General features: G+C 39.4%; 1 protein-coding gene across 2 annotated transcripts in view; it reads left to right on the top strand.

Moving 5' to 3' along the window:
* The window catches only part of ZZEF1 (zinc finger ZZ-type and EF-hand domain containing 1), a 59,587-nt gene that overhangs the window by 26,981 nt on the left and 17,234 nt on the right, over positions 1-15,372 (top strand). Inside the window, exons 25-41 of one of the 2 annotated variants that reach the window (XM_084218812.1) lie at positions 191-339; positions 1,121-1,361; positions 2,873-2,952; positions 3,831-3,924; positions 4,487-5,003; positions 5,639-5,803; positions 6,384-6,503; positions 7,450-7,611; positions 8,311-8,440; positions 8,690-8,828; positions 9,717-9,882; positions 10,347-10,609; positions 11,566-11,738; positions 12,299-12,446; positions 13,010-13,146; positions 13,573-13,850; positions 14,928-15,102. In XM_084218812.1, the coding sequence (XP_084074938.1) occupies positions 191-339; positions 1,121-1,361; positions 2,873-2,952; positions 3,831-3,924; positions 4,487-5,003; positions 5,639-5,803; positions 6,384-6,503; positions 7,450-7,611; positions 8,311-8,440; positions 8,690-8,828; positions 9,717-9,882; positions 10,347-10,609; positions 11,566-11,738; positions 12,299-12,446; positions 13,010-13,146; positions 13,573-13,850; positions 14,928-15,102 (3,137 nt within the window). Of the gene's footprint in view, positions 1-190; positions 340-1,120; positions 1,362-2,872; positions 2,953-3,830; positions 3,925-4,486; positions 5,004-5,638; positions 5,804-6,383; positions 6,504-7,449; positions 7,612-8,310; positions 8,441-8,689; positions 8,829-9,716; positions 9,883-10,346; positions 10,610-11,565; positions 11,739-12,298; positions 12,447-13,006; positions 13,147-13,572; positions 13,851-14,927; positions 15,103-15,372 lie in introns of both variants that reach the window. The other variant, XM_084218811.1, reaches the window with a different exon arrangement.

Below are 15,372 nucleotides of genomic sequence, written 5' to 3'. Positions count from 1 at the left end.
GTTTTCTGTACCATGTTGAAAAAGAGAGAACATTGTTAAATTACTTGTTCAATCTATTTGCATTAAGGTTTTGTTGTGAGTTTGTTGTCAGCTGTTTTCTCTACTGGGTGTTTAACATTTATTTTCATTAGTCTGTAAAAATGAAGAAAATTATTTAGTAACTGAATGGTCTGTTCTGAATTTCTTGCAGAATTAGGTAGTGAAGCAGACTTGCCTCCTTTGAAAGTAACCTCAGTTCTTAATTCTCCTCTGTGGAAACCTGTCTTCAGGCATCAGCTGTGTCCTGAGGCCCTCCAGGGAGCCAGGCAAAACAGTGCCAAGCACCAAGACAAAAACGAGGTACCCCCTCACCCCCTGCTTGTGTTCCCTTGGCATGAAATCCCTGTGGATCACACAGGTTCACTGGCTTTATGGAGCTGGAATGCCCTTAAGCACACACTGCTGTGCTAAACTTGGGTCATTTGTGCTGTTGGGTTCAAATAGCAAGGGGGAAAGAAAGTGTTGTTCTGTGCCCTTTATTAATTTCCATTTTCATGGAATCATCAAATGGTTTGGACAGTGTGGTATTTTCAGCAGCCCCTGTGGCAGGAAGGAAATGATGAATCTGACTCCATGTTCTTAGAAGGCTAATTTATTATTTTATGATATTATATCATATAAAAGAATGCTATACTAAGCTATACTAAAGAATAGAGAAAGGATACAGCAGAAGGCTTAACAAGAATGATAATGAAAACTCCTGACTCCTTCTAGAGTCTTGACACAGCTGGATGGTGATTGGTCATTAAGTTAAAACAATTCACATGTTGGATAAACAATCTCCAACCAGATTCCAAAGTAGCAAAACACAAGAGAAGCAAATGAGATAATATTGTTTTCCTTTTTCTCTGAGGCTACTCAGCTTCCCAGGAGATGAAATCCTGGTGAAGGGATTTTTCCAGAAAAAATGACAGTGACAGGAGAGACTTTTCAAGATCATCTCATTCACTCCCCACCTTGTGCAGGGATGTGTTTTATTGCTCAGTTTGCTCAGGTGCAGTGGATAAACTGCAGGTTGATGTAGGATTGCCCTGTGTTTTCTCTCAGTACTGCAGCTGATGTGTTGTGCCTTTCTCTGCAGGCTCGGAGCTCTCCCCACGACGTCTGCCGTAACTTTCTTATCGACTTTGCAAAATCAGATCCTGCCCAGGACTTCAGTGGGCAAAAATCTGAACTTTTCAAAGGACTTATACAGGCATGTAAAAAACAGACCCCAAAGACAGATATAGTTGCTGGTCCTACTGTTGATCAAGCTGTGAACTCAACATTTGCTGCTTTGGTGTATCTCACTCCAGATTTATTTGAGAAGCTTCAAAAATATGGTAACTCTAATATTATTAGATTATCTTAATAATGAAGACTTACAGTTTGTAAAAGGCTCTCTTACAGCTGAGTTTATAACATTTAAAAATCAGTTCAGTGAGGCAATTTAAAGAAGATGTTCTGTAGAAAGGTATCATTTAGGCAGACTAGGTAAGCTTTCTCTCTAGAGTGTTTCTTTTTTATCAACATATTTTTTTGTCTTCAGGGCACTGGCAAAATAATAATCATCAGAAGTTCTTATTCTGTAAAGCTATACCTAAACAGGGTAGTGATGTTCTCTGGAGCTTTAATTCAGAGCAGTGTGGTTTCAGTTATTAGAGGTTTTTGGATCATTTTCTACATTGTACCTTTTCTAAAAGGCCAGCAGCAACTTCTGTTATTAACTGTTGGGGTTGGAGAAGGTGTGAATTAGCTCCCAAAATACCATTCTGTGGAAATCAGCTCTGCCATCCTCAGAATTATTTTTTTTTTCCAATAGAATATAATGTTTTGCTTTTAACTTACTGGCCATTGTAATACCATTTATGTATTTTTCAGTAGGCAAAATGAACAACTTTTTGACTTACAGCATCCTTCCATTAAATTTATTGATATGTTTGGATAATAAGATGTTACTTGGTTTTGAAAGATTTCATTTTAGCTTTTCACTTTTTGTCATAATTTTGACACTAAACATTTTACATTTTCATAGAATGATTGAGCTATTTTTTGAGCTGTGTAGTTATGAGTAAAAATGACTGACACAAAGACTGACTTGATGACTAATTTGGTTACTGCCTTTAGTCATTTTGTCTGTGTCTGACAATTGAGCTAATTTTCTGTGTGACATTGAAAAACTGGACAAATATTAATGAGTGTTTGAGAAATCCATCCTGCTGTTCTGTCAGTAACTTCATCTGCTGGTCCTGCTGGGGGAGGCTAATTTCAGGATCCATGTTCACCTATGCTGTGGGAAATTAGGGGAAGGGATGCTGAAAACACTGCAGAAGAAAAATTAGAAAGGGAGAATGAAAAAGAGACTGAATAAGAATGTCTTTTTCTCCATAGTCATTGTCAGGGCAGTTTGAAACTGATTTGTCAGGTTTTTAATTTTTGCAAATTGGTCTTGAAAGTCCATTCCAGAAATTCATAGTGTAAAACAGTAGAGAAAACAATTACATCTATAGAGCTTTAAGTTACTGCTAAGCATTTGTTGATTTTTCTGATAAGTTTGCATCAGTGTTATTGCATGCATAGGGGAGGATTTTATTTTCCATGGCTTCAGGCATCAGTTTTGGGAAGAGATGAGAAAGATACTCTGAAATTAACTTTGTAAATAAATCAGTCAAGGTGCAGTTTGTGTATTTAGGACATATGAAAGTTGGCATGTTTATTCTCTGTTTTTCTTACAGGTGTAATTCCAAGTATTGACTAAGAGATGAAGGGAAGGCTCTAGCATAATTTTAGTTTAGCAGTTGTATAAAAATGGAGCTGTAAATAAACAGGACTCTCTTCTTTCTCTCATTTCCAGTCAACAGTGGAGGCAAGGTGCCTTTGAGTGATGAGTTTGCACAAGTATATTCCCTGGCTGATTCCATTAGAATATGGATGGTAAGAACACTCAGGAGGATCTCTATTAATGTAATTTACACTACTTTACAATGCAATGTTAAGGAGTAGGGTGCAACAGTTTTTCCTTCAGTTATTCTCCATCAACTATTTTCACTTGGAAAGAATGTATGTTAACTTCAAACCTTTGGACTTAAATGTTTAATTGCATCCTTACACTCCTCTCCTTTCTTCAGCCCCAGATGTGTCATCATGGGTAGTTAAGACTGAATTTGACTGAAAATCAATTAAATTTTTGTTATATTTTAGCAAGAACTTGTGTTGTAGATTAGAAAGATTCTTACATTGCAGTTGGAGTTCTTTTGAGGTATATCACAGAAAGAAGTGTGTCATAGACATCAATCCATTGCCTTGTGACTTTCTTCCTCCTCTTTTCTGCCTAAGAATTCCTGGCAGGTTGATGTACTAGAGTTACAGTGGGTGTAGATGCATGTTAAGATGGGTAATTCCCTTTACCCATTGCATGACAGGTGATGTTTGCATCTGACAGAGCTTGCTAGGAGGGGTGACATATTTTTGGAGGACTTTATCTCACAACTAGATGTCTGTATTTTCCTGAGTGCTGAGGGTAAATGAGAAACCTTTTCCTTGGAGGACTGGTGCACATCAAATCACAAGACAGGGAATGGTCTCAGCCTACAAAGCTTGAGCAGCTCAGGGTGAGGCTCTTACTGCTCTGACAGGTCAGGTGCTGCTCCTTTAGGTTCCTGGGTGGTTTCCTCTGCAAAGTTGGGAATAATAACCACAGTAATCTATTCCTGAGATGAAATTCCTTTCAGTCATTACAGTCTTCATCCTGCCTTGCTGTATAGAGGCACAGAGAGAATCATATTTTAACTATGTTAACGTCCTGTCTGCAGTTGGAAATGAAGCAGAAATCCCTGATGGGGAGGGGAAATGATGCTGAGGAGAAGCAGAACACAGAAGCAAGTGAGGTGAACCCTGAAACTCTCGGTGAGTGTTGCCATGTATGTGTGAGCATTCCAGGTAGCTTAGGAAAGCATTATAAATCTGAAGGCATTATTTTTGCTGGGAAAGGTAAGTTAGCAACTGGGGTTAGTTTTTCTTACCTTAAGAGATAACCTAGTGTACATTGGATTAATTATCTGGGATTGTGTTCTGCTATTGCTTGCAGAAAACAGTAAGAAAGTTGTGCAGGGAGTGACCTTTCACTCGGGTCACCTGATTCTGAACTTACATTCATCTGTTTTTGTAGATACTTCTTACCACATTTAACTGATGTTAACAGAACAGCAGCTGATTGTTATTAGAACAAAATGTGTTCTCACTGGCTACTCTGGACTTCATATGGTTCAGTGTGATTATTCAGATTTAGCATTTGGAAATCTGAACTTAAGCAACCCGTACCATCATGATCAATATGACAAGAAAACCAGTATTTTCTAGCTGTCTCAACTGAGAAGAAATAAGATAAATAATTTTCTTCCTAAGTATAAGACAGCAAATTTGTTGTTCTGTTGTTGTGATTTTAACTCTTCCAATCTTTATGCTGCAGCAAAACTCTGTGTGCAGAAGAGCCTTTTGTTACTGAACTTTTTGCCCATAAGAGCAAAGACAAAAGATTCTGCCTCAGAGAGTTTGGAAGCCCAAGACATGGATGATCCCCAGCAATATGTGAGTGATCAGTGCCAAAGACAAGGATCAGCTGTGGACATGGACTTCCAGGCAGCCCCGTCGGTGTCATCCATTGCAGGAATTCACCCTGTTTCAAAAGAAGGGAGTCAAGCATCACAGTCTGATCTGAAAGTTAAACAAATTCCAGACCTCCACCAAGCAGAAGCTGCATCTGCATTTCATAGTAAGCCTGTTGAGAATACAGTTGCACAGCAAGAAGATGTGTCATCACCTCCTTCCACTCCTACCCGGAAGTCTCAGCTGGGCCGTGGGAGACTGAGGCTGCTGTCCTTCAGGTCAATGGAGGAGCCAAGAGCTGTGCCTACTGTGAAGGAAAAATATCCTATTTTGAAGAGCATTTTAGACTTTATTAAGGATCAATCACTTTCACATGAAAGGTAAGCAAATTGAGAATGTTGTCAGTTATACAGAAGCTTATCTTTACATCTCTTCAGGTGGATTCAAATATTTTAACAGCAAGATAATATGGCAGAATATTTCGTATACAAACAGTTGTCACACTTATGTATCAAACTTCAGTTATTCACAAAGTTGTAGGGACTCAGAGAGTACTATTTAATTTCATTTGCTTCTATCACACAAAACAGAATGTAAAAAACAGTCACTTGGCAATTTATTGTCTTGCTTCCTCAGATGTTTGCAGAGGCATTTTGCTTTTTGTCTACAGAAGTAAAGCCATGGTGTATCACTATTACCAATCCTTGGTACCAAACAGAGACAAGTTGCATCTCTCATTAAATTGCCTGGTGTTGTGAAAACATAAATCAAAAGAGAGATTTCCAATTCTCAGCTTGTCTGTTCTAGGCTCTGGAACATGGAGTGGTGCAGGAAGAGCTGGATTCTGTTGAAAGCTTTATTACTCACTCCAACTAACACACTGAAATACAGCTGGAAATTCAGATACAAAGCAATTGTGTCAAGCACTAGTCAAGCACTTCTTGAATTGTTCTTTTATTGGAGTTGTTTTAAGCCCAGTGTTTTGGAGTTTTCACTGATATTTTTTTGCTTTCAGTGTTTTAAAGGTTCTTGCTTTGAGAAAATCCCAAGGGCAGAGTATTTTGGAAGTGCTCAAGACCATCCGCCAGTGCCTGGACTCACTTGGGCAGCCACACTGCTTTCAGCCACCCTGTGTACTTTTTCTCCTAGAACTTCTAGCCTGTCAGAAAGATTTTACAAAGTAAGTAATTATTTAGGCAAATCTCAGCCATGTGATTGACTGTCTTAGTTCTTGTGTTCCTCCAGCACGTATATTGACAAGAGCAGAAAGTTCTGCTTTTTAATGCATGTGGATAATAAAATTAATAATTCTTTTCAAGTGGGACTTGGTTGCACACCTGTTGATGCCATGAACATGTTTGGCTCTGATTTCTATGTTGTGTCTGGCCAGTGCTGTCACAGTTCTGTCTCTTGGCTTCTCACTTGTCAGGAGCTTTCTGTGATCATCTTGCAATGCACTGATTTCCTTTAAGATCTTGATTAAATTTTCATAAAGCAATTTTTTAATTTAAAGGAATGTTCTCTTCTTGGTGCTATGAGAATATTCTCTTTGCCTGTTGCATTTCTTCTCTTCTGATTCCTGGTACAGGATTCTTTCGTTTTTGTTTGAAACTTCTAGGCTGCATTTTGAAATAAAACTAACATCCTTCCCACTTGTGGAGAGGGGTAAAAAAGGGCCTGTTTTAAAAATTTGCACAAATCATGCTACCTAAAATATCACAATGAATACTAGCCTACTAAAATAATTCTTTAATTTGCAGCTACTTTGGAAACTTGGAGGGCTGTGGTGCTGAGCTGCACAAAGAGATTAGAGAGTCCTACTATCAGCTTGTTTTGTTCCTGGTAAACTCTGTGAAGGGATTCAGTACAATTAATGACAGGTACAGTACATTGTTTGCTTTATTTATGTGTTTTTTTTTTTTTTTGCATTCCTCCACACCTCCTCCTTTGTAATTTGTTATTTGTCATCTAATGTCTTCATTAATTTTGTTTGTACTTTCCATTATTTACAGTACTAAATAAGGAGCCTTGATCTTGTGATGAAAAATGCCAAGTTGGCTTTTTATTACTAAAGGAATAAAGGAAAGCACAAAAACTCATCAGTGTTAAAAACCTGACTTACTGCATTTTGTAGTTACAATTCTGCAGTGTGTCTCTGAACTTAGTAAAATACTAGAAATAGCAAATTCATTATGGAATACTTGGGCAAGGGTAATACCACAAGAAACGTGGCAATTCTGCAGCCATGCTTTATTGTTAAAACTCATGTTTGGCAACATTCTGGTTAGAATTTGGAATATTTATAGCCAGGTGTCCGAGAGAAATGAAAATTTAATGGCTGTAATGGCAGTTTCTCTGACAGTAACTTTCAAGTCCTTTGCTCAGTTTCAAGTGAAAATGTCAAAAAGGTTTCAAACAAATAAATTCCTGCAGGTGCCAATAAAGTGCTGTACTGTAGAGAAGAGACAAACCCTCTTGCTAATGCTCAGACAACACCATTAGCTTGATCTTAACTGAATCCAGAAGGAAAAATGTCTTTATTTCAAATTCCATAGTCTGTACTTGCTAAATTGTGTATGTTGAATACTTTGATAAACCTGAGTTCCTGCCACAGAGTTACTTTAATGCATAGTAAAGGCTGAAAATCAGTGTGTAGGGGTTTTTCTACCCTTCCTCTCCACACACAGTTTCAACTCTAGGTCTTTCACCTTTAGGTCAGCTTTAGAGCTGTCAGCTCTAAAGCTGACCTAAAGGTGAAAGACCTAGAGTCTTTTGTTTTTATTTAGGTGAAAGGTGAAAGACCTAATGTCTTTTGTTTTTATTTAGGTCTTTGCTTCCTGCCTTATCCTGTGTGCAGACAGCTCTCCTGCACCTCCTGGATATGAGCTGGGAGCCCAGTGATCTTTCCTTCTTTGTTGAGATCCAGCTGCCACATCTCCTCATGACAACATCACAGGAGAACATCAGTATCCATGACAGTGTCATTTGGTGAGTCAGGAGGAATGCAGCTTTCACATGCTGCTAAATATTGATTCCATTTTACCCAGGAGGGTTCCTGAACTTTGTGCTGGAACAAGCAGTAAGGGTATTTTAACAAGTATGGCATAATTCTGGTCAGTATCCAAGGGCTTATCTGAGGTATTTAATTTTTTTTTGCTGTTTTCAGCAAAAAAAAAATTCAATATTTCAGTATTGAAATTTCAGTATTTCAATAGTTTTTGCAAAAACTATTGGAATTTAATATTTAACCTGATTACTACTGGAACACTTTGCTTGTTTACCAGTGTAGCAGGAGGTATATAATACTGTTTATTGCCTTGATGAATGTCAAATGTTTTTAACACCTTCATATGGCAATTTTATAGTAGTGGTACTTGCACATGAGCAAATGGGAAGGCCAAAATAAATTAAAATGTCTGATCTGATCTGCCAGCATTCCAAAAGCTGTTTTGTAAGAGTAGATTTTCCTGATTTTTGCATTATGGTCCCCATATGTATTTAAGAACATGTCACAGAAGCAAGAAGCAGGTGTCTGTGTGGTCATTTATTAACTGAGTGAATGAGATTTCTCACAATTCAGTTTTTATTACCATGTTATAGCACTTTGTTCTTAATTTAAAAGTAAAGCTTTATTAAAGGGAAGCCTGATAGCATTCAAACTTAATTTTAAGCTTGCTTTTCTTTTAGTCAGTGGAGTGAAGAAGATGAAATTGCAGACTACAAGCAAAACTGTGAATGGATGGATGAATGTCAGGATGTAATGTTTGAGACCTGGTATGAAAAGATAGCTCAAGCTGACCCAGAGAAGCAGAGAAAGGTGACCTCATGTTTTGTATATTTACCTGCAGAAGGGATAAATAAGAGACCTTTAAAAGCCTAAAGGGCAGAAAGGAATCTGGTTTATTATTAATTTTTATTAGCTGGATCTCTGTAGACTTTCAAGAATCTAAAATGATTAAAATATCCCAATTCAGTTTTGGCAGGGGAAATGTTCTGGTTCATGTCTGAAGCTTCCTCAAAGTCAGAAAATAATACTCAAGTCAGTTGTTTTGGTTTCTTGCTGTAGATGCACATGTTTGTTGCTCGTTACTGTGACCTGTTAAACGTGGACATTTCCTGTGATGGCTGTGATGAAATCGCGCCGTGGCATCGCTACCGCTGTCTGCAGTGCAACGACATGGATCTGTGCAAAACCTGTTTCCTTGGTAAGAACCACTAAATATCCCCTCAAAACCCTCCATTTGAAGCCAAAACAGTATCTTTGAAATGATTGTCTTGGTTTGAAAAGGCAGGTGTCTGCAAAGGAAGGCAGGAGCCTTCTTTGAAATGGAAAATGTAAACCCCCTCCCTCTGAATTGCTATAAATTAAGGGGCTCTCAGACAAAGATATGGGAATAGGAATAACAGTTTTTATTAGGGAAGAAAATAAAAATAGAAAAATGCAGTAGTGCAAAACAACCCTGACAGAGTCAGAATAGACCTGACCCCCTGTGTGTCAGGGTGGGGCACAGCCCCATCCCATGGGGGCTCAGTCCTCCTGCAGTGCCAGCTGTGGCTCTGCTGCAGCAGGATCCTGCACAAGGGGGGAGTTTTCCTCTGCAGCTGCAGGGCTGCTGGAGATGGGCCTGCTCTCCCTCTGGGAATGCAGGGCAGGAGAAAGCTGCTCCTCTGGGAATGCAGGGGGCAAAGGCTGCTGTGCTGTTCCAGGGCAGATTGTATCCAGGTAGGAATGCTTGGCTCCTGCCCTGGGCACAGCATCTCCCCATGGGATGATGGAATTTGATCAGCCCTGCAGGGACACTCAGTGGCCATGGACAGCAGAGATCTGCTGGAGGGAGGATTGGTTGTGAGAGGGATAAAGAAAACTGCCCCATGAACAGCAGAGAACTGCCCAGCTCTGACAGATGGGAATGAAATACACATCCCCACTCACATCTTGAAACCCAGGACAATTATACACAAAATAAAGTAAAACACTTTTCTCCTGAGTTCTTTGGAAATACTTAACTCTTCTTTCCCTGGTATGAATGTGAACTTGAAATTAGGAAAGGTCCTTTTGTCAAGAAGATTTACAGGAATGTCTTTCTTTTCAGGTGGAGTTAAACCTGAAGGACATGAGGATGACCATGAAATGGTGAATATGGAATATGCCTGTGACCACTGCCAAGGAGTTATCATAGGTCGGAGAATGAACTGCAACGTTTGTGATGACTTTGACCTTTGCTATGGATGCTATCATGCAAAGAAATACTCTGACAGGTATTAAAAATGTGATTTGCTTTCCTCCATGTGGCAGAAAGTCAGTATTTAGTAGCTAAATACAATCAGTCATTCTCACGGTGCTTCCTGTAAAGCTGTGTCTGACATCAGAACATCTCCTTGGTGTCCTTTGGGGAAACAAAGATAGGACCAGTTTGGCAAAAATGTCTGGAAACCTGCCTCAGCCTGTGAAGTCACTTGGCAGCAGTTGTTTTCTGGATGTGGTTAGGAAAGCTGCAGAAGGAGTTACCAGTCCTGTATGACAGGATAGAAGAGACAATCCCTACTGTGGAAACAGTTTTCAGTGCTTGACACCAGAGGTCATAAAAACCAAGTCCAGAGTTTGAACCTCTGGGTTTTAAGTGTTTTCCTCTGAAGGTATTTTGTGTTGACTGACTGACTGAGTGTGTTGTTTAGCAGAAAACCAAAAGCTGCATTCCCAAATGTGTCCTTTGTCCTTGCAGCCACCTGCCCACCCACAGCATCACGGTGTACCCCATGGTGACCATCCGCATCAGCGACCGCCAGCGCCTCATCCAGCCCTACGTCCACAATTACTCCTGGCTGCTCTTTGCTGCCCTGACCCTCTACAGTGCAGATCTGGCAAATGGAGAGGAAGTAGAAGGAGAGAAACTGGATCCCCAGGTCCTCAGTCATGCCAGAGTTCTGCAGCATCAGTGCATCCAGCTCATTGGGGACTGCCTGATGAAAGCGCAGCACGGAAAAGGTGAGTCAGCTCCTCCTGCTCTGAACAATGCTTTCTACAAGTGTCAGAAATGTCTGTGGTTACTGACTTGAAAGTTTCCAAAGGAAAGGGGAAGCTACTGTGTACTTCACTGAGAATAATTGTTTATGTAGAAAGCAAATGTAGAACAAGTGTTGTTCAGGGTCGTTGGAACATGGAAAATAGAGTGCTTGAGAAAACTAATTTTATGCTAGCATAAACATTGGACACAACTTGGCAAGTCTCTGGTTGTTTTTTTTTCCATCTTAGCTGTTGTAAAGGGATCAGTCAATACAGCTTCATGTTCTTTTAGTAATGTATCACTGACAGCTGAAGGACAGCAGATAACTTGGTGGAAAAAGTTTTTTGTTCTGCATCTCATGAGAAGAGGTTTTAAACTGTGTTTGTGGTATAAATTTCTGGCAGTGGTGTTCATTTGTCTGGAAATGGGGGTTTCTGTGAACAAATACCTGCTACAGAAAATTGGGTTATACAATAGGGACCTGTTTTGAATGTATCAAAAATTCTAGGCTGAAATTCAAATAAGATGGCTGGTAGTTTTTGGAAGCAGCTGTAATACAACTGAAATACCACCACCACTAATTAATCTGTTCCTCATCAGTTAATCTGTTTACAATATGCAGTTCTGTTGTGCAAGTGGTCAGAAGATTGAAAAATAAGACAAATGTCATTTGCTATTCATAATTTACACTCTACTGTTTTCTTAAATTAAGACCTCTACCCCAGTGGCATCTTTGAGGTGGAAGATGTCACCATCTGTCCATCACTAGTATTCAATTGAACTACATAATTATATGAGCTTGATAGAGAATATGGTTTTGATTAAGTTAATGTTCAAAAGAATTGTGTAAGAAGTTTGCAGTTCTCTTTTAAGTTCTGCTTTTTGTCTGTCTTGTCACTCAACAGCTAAATAACTTTTATAACTTTTTTGCTTCCAGGACTAAAAAATTTAGCTCTCCTCTGCATGTTACCAGAAGATGAGTCTATCTCAGAGAATGACACTGTTTCAGGCAGTCCTCCCACAGACAGTGCTCCAAAAAGTCACCCTGGTGATCGAGCAGGGAAGGGGAGAGATGAGAAACGCAGCCCAGGCTCTTTGGCGCATCGCAGTGTAAGTAGCTGTTGTCTCCAGAACCCCTGATAGCAGCCATGTCATCTGATATTAAACATCTTCAGGTGCTTAAACACCCTGTTCTGCATGTGGGGCTGAAATAAGGGATAGTCATGATTTCATTGGTAGGTAAAAGTTGGGGGGGAAAGGGGACAGTTGTTTTTGCATTAGATCTGGCTGATCAAAATCTTCTTGTTCTGAGCTGAATTTTACAGAAGTGTTGCAGGAGAGGGGCATGTCTTGTTCTTTGTGAAAGGGCTGTCATTTCCCCTGGTTGTTAGCATTGTTGAGTATTAGTATGAGTTTCCTACAGTTTTATACAGTGTTTAAAACTATTACAGTGCAGTAATTTTATGCAGGGAGATATGAGCAAAATAAAAGAACATAATTTAATTGTATGGAAACTTAAGACATGAATACATCAAGAAATTCTTCAGTAGAAGGTTTTGATACTCAAAGAAAAATGTTTGTCAAGTGCAGATGACTGAGTTCTTTCCATGCTTGTTCCTGCAGGTATTATATTTTGTTTTAATCTTTTAATACTTCTGTTTTATTTTTAGGGGAAAGGAGATACTCACAAGGAAATCCAGTCTCCTGCAGAAGATAAAGCAGGAAAACAAGAAATTGAAATCAAAGCTGTCTCTGCAAAGAAAGCTGTTGTCAGACAAGAGTCAGACTTGTCTGTGGATGGGAATGTTCCTGCAACAGGTAAAAAATAATTTCTCATTTTCCCTGTCTCAGAAATATCTACTCATCTGCAAACAAACAGCTGTCCTTTTTATTCCTAATCCAGTTTTGCATATTTTCAAATGTCTGTGTCTGCTTTGTGAAAACCTGCCAGACATGGCTTTGAACAAATGCCTTGCAGTCTGTTTAAAGGAGTCTGGAAATCAGAGTAGATTTCCACAAGTATTCATCCATGTATGGAGATAATTGTCCTTGTTGGTCTAACACAACATTGTGTGTTCTGATGCACTTGGAACCAGAAAAAGAGTGTCTTATCCTGTTAAAGATTGGGATTGTAAGAATTTAGAAAGTTAAATGGATCTATCTAGCACTGTCCTATATATGTTTTACTAGATGGTATAAATTTCTTTACCTTCTGTTTCCATGCACTTTTATTAAGACTTTATTTTCAAATTGTAATAATTCTTTTTTATAATTTCTATTTATTTTTAGATTTGGATTATAAAAATTAAGCTATCACTTATTTCTTTTATTTTTAATGTCACTTAGGGGATTTTCTTATTTTGTTTTTATTTACAAAGCAGGTGACTCTGTCCCAGAGGATTCAACCCCAAAACCAACAGAGAAGGTTTTAATACCTAGCCAGGAACAAGTTTTTGCTGAATGCTCTCAGAAGAGGATTTTGGGGTTGCTGGCAGCTATGCTACCACCTTTCAAATCAGTTAGTTCTCTTTTTTTCCATCTGGGTTTTTTTCTATGTGCACAAATAACATGAATAAAATTCACTGGAATTAAATGTGGGGTGTGGACCCACGTTGCTTGCATGTTATGAAATGTGAATTAGAATGTCTTCAGACATTGACAGCACTAAGGAATGTAAGGGCTGGTTCCTGGGTGGGGAGAAAGGGAAGGGAATTTTAATGTATCTGTGAAGCAGAGTCTTAACTGTTTAGCAGAGTTTAAATCTTCAGTTTAGCTTCACATGCCAGGTCACATTAACAGGCCAATAACCAAAGGAGGAATGTAGTTTCTTATTCCTTCTGTCCCATTTGAAAGACCTTCAGAACAGAAACTTTTGCATGTGCTGACTTTGACTAAAAGTCTTGTTTTCTTTCCCTGCCTCACTGAGATTTTTCTCTCTCCACAGGGCTCCACAATGTCTCTGATCAACCTGGAACAAATACTTCCACTGATGTTTCATGTTGTAATCTCAAATGCTGGCCACCTGAATGAAACTTATCATTTAACCTTGGGACTCCTGGGCCAGTTAATCCTCAGGCTTATGCCTGCAGAAGTGGATGCTGCTGTGACTAAAATCCTTTCAGCCAAACATAATTTGTTTGTACCAGGAGATGGGTCTACAGTGCCAGAAGGATGGAAGACAACTCATCTTCTGTTCAGTCTGGGAGCTGTGTGTTTAGACAGGTGCTTCTTACCTTAACCCAATCAGTTAATCTCTGCTGAACAGAAATTTTTTTTCATGTATGCCTTGTCCATAGAGGCTTTTTAATAGAAAGGTTATTAAACCTGTACCCTGGTGGTGGAAGGGGCTTGGCATCTGCAGCCTTTGGGAATTTTAATTTCCTTCCAGAAGAAGGCTGGCTGCTGAAGAGTGGCCTAATTTCCTGTGCTTACCTACACAGCATGTCAGGGAGGAGGAAGTGAGGTTTGGAAACTACAAGGAAAGCCAAAAAGGCAGTCCTTTACTTTTCATTCTCTCACATTGTTACAAATCTCTTGTGTAACTTGGGAAAGGAGGAGGGTGTGTCAAAAACTATCACCAGTGCTGACTTCTGGATCTGGCCCTTCTATGCAAGAGTACTTGAGAGAGAGGTTTTTCATAGTAAAATTGCACTGGAAACAGCAGGGAGGGACAGATTTGGAAGATCCTGAGAAAGTTCTCAAGCATTCTGAGGTTAATGTCGTGCCTGTTAAAGATGACTTATTTTTTATTCTAGCTGTGTTTTACAGGGAGGGTTTATAAACAAATAGAAAAGCATATGAAATTATTTTCATAATTTTAAAATTTATGAAAAGCATACAAAATTTAAAAATATCCAGAACATAAGCTGAGGGAAAGGATTTTCTCCAAAACTAACTTTAGTGTAAGAGACCAGTCCCTGCAGGTTGTGTTATCCAGAGAGTGAGCAGGTGGTCACATACAAACAAGAGGAAATAAACCTCTTGCTGCCATGCAAACAGAAACTTCTGAGTTCTAAACCAAAATTCAAGTTAACAGTGGCAGTGTTCAGGCACACTTTGATTTGGGACTGTAGACCCTCTCAGAAAGCAGAATAATATTTATGCTCTGTAGAAAACAACGCAGAATTCATGTGTCAGCTGGCACGAAAGCTTTAAGTATTTGGAAGAACAGTTCTGTAACAATTTGAAAGCTGTAGCTTTGACAGATTACCAGTGATATCCTGTCTTGAGGAGGTGATATGCTGTCTTCAGGTGAGTCTGCAGTCAGCCCTCCTAAAGCAGCCTGCTCTTGCTTTGCAGCCGCGTGGGGCTGGACTGGGCGAGCTCCATGGCAGACATCCTGCGCGCCCTGAACTCCTCTGCGCAGTGGCACCACGTCATTGCTGCTTTCACTGACCACTGCATTAAGCAGCTGCCCTTCCAGCTCAAGCACACCAACATCTTCACTCTGTTAGTGCTGGTTGGCTTTCCTGAGGTAAGTGGCCTGGCAGTCCTAAAGGAAATCAAATTGGTTTAAGCTTTTAGGTATCTCTAAATACTGCAGATTCCATCAATTGGAGACAACCTTTACAAACTCTCAAAAACTGATGTGTGTGGTATTTTCTGGGGTCCCCCGTGGCAGGAAGGAATGAATCTGACTCCATGTTCTTAGAAGGCTAATTTATTATTTTATGATGTTATATTATATTAAAGAATGCTATACTAAAACTATACTAAAGAATAGAGAAAGGATAATGACAGAAGG

Source organism: Fringilla coelebs (assembly GCF_963513975.1).
Source record: "Fringilla coelebs genome assembly, chromosome: 20".
Lineage (NCBI taxonomy): Eukaryota > Metazoa > Chordata > Aves > Passeriformes > Fringillidae > Fringilla > Fringilla coelebs.
Note: the sequence above shows the minus strand (reverse complement) of the source record. Positions and strands in the feature narration are given on the sequence as shown.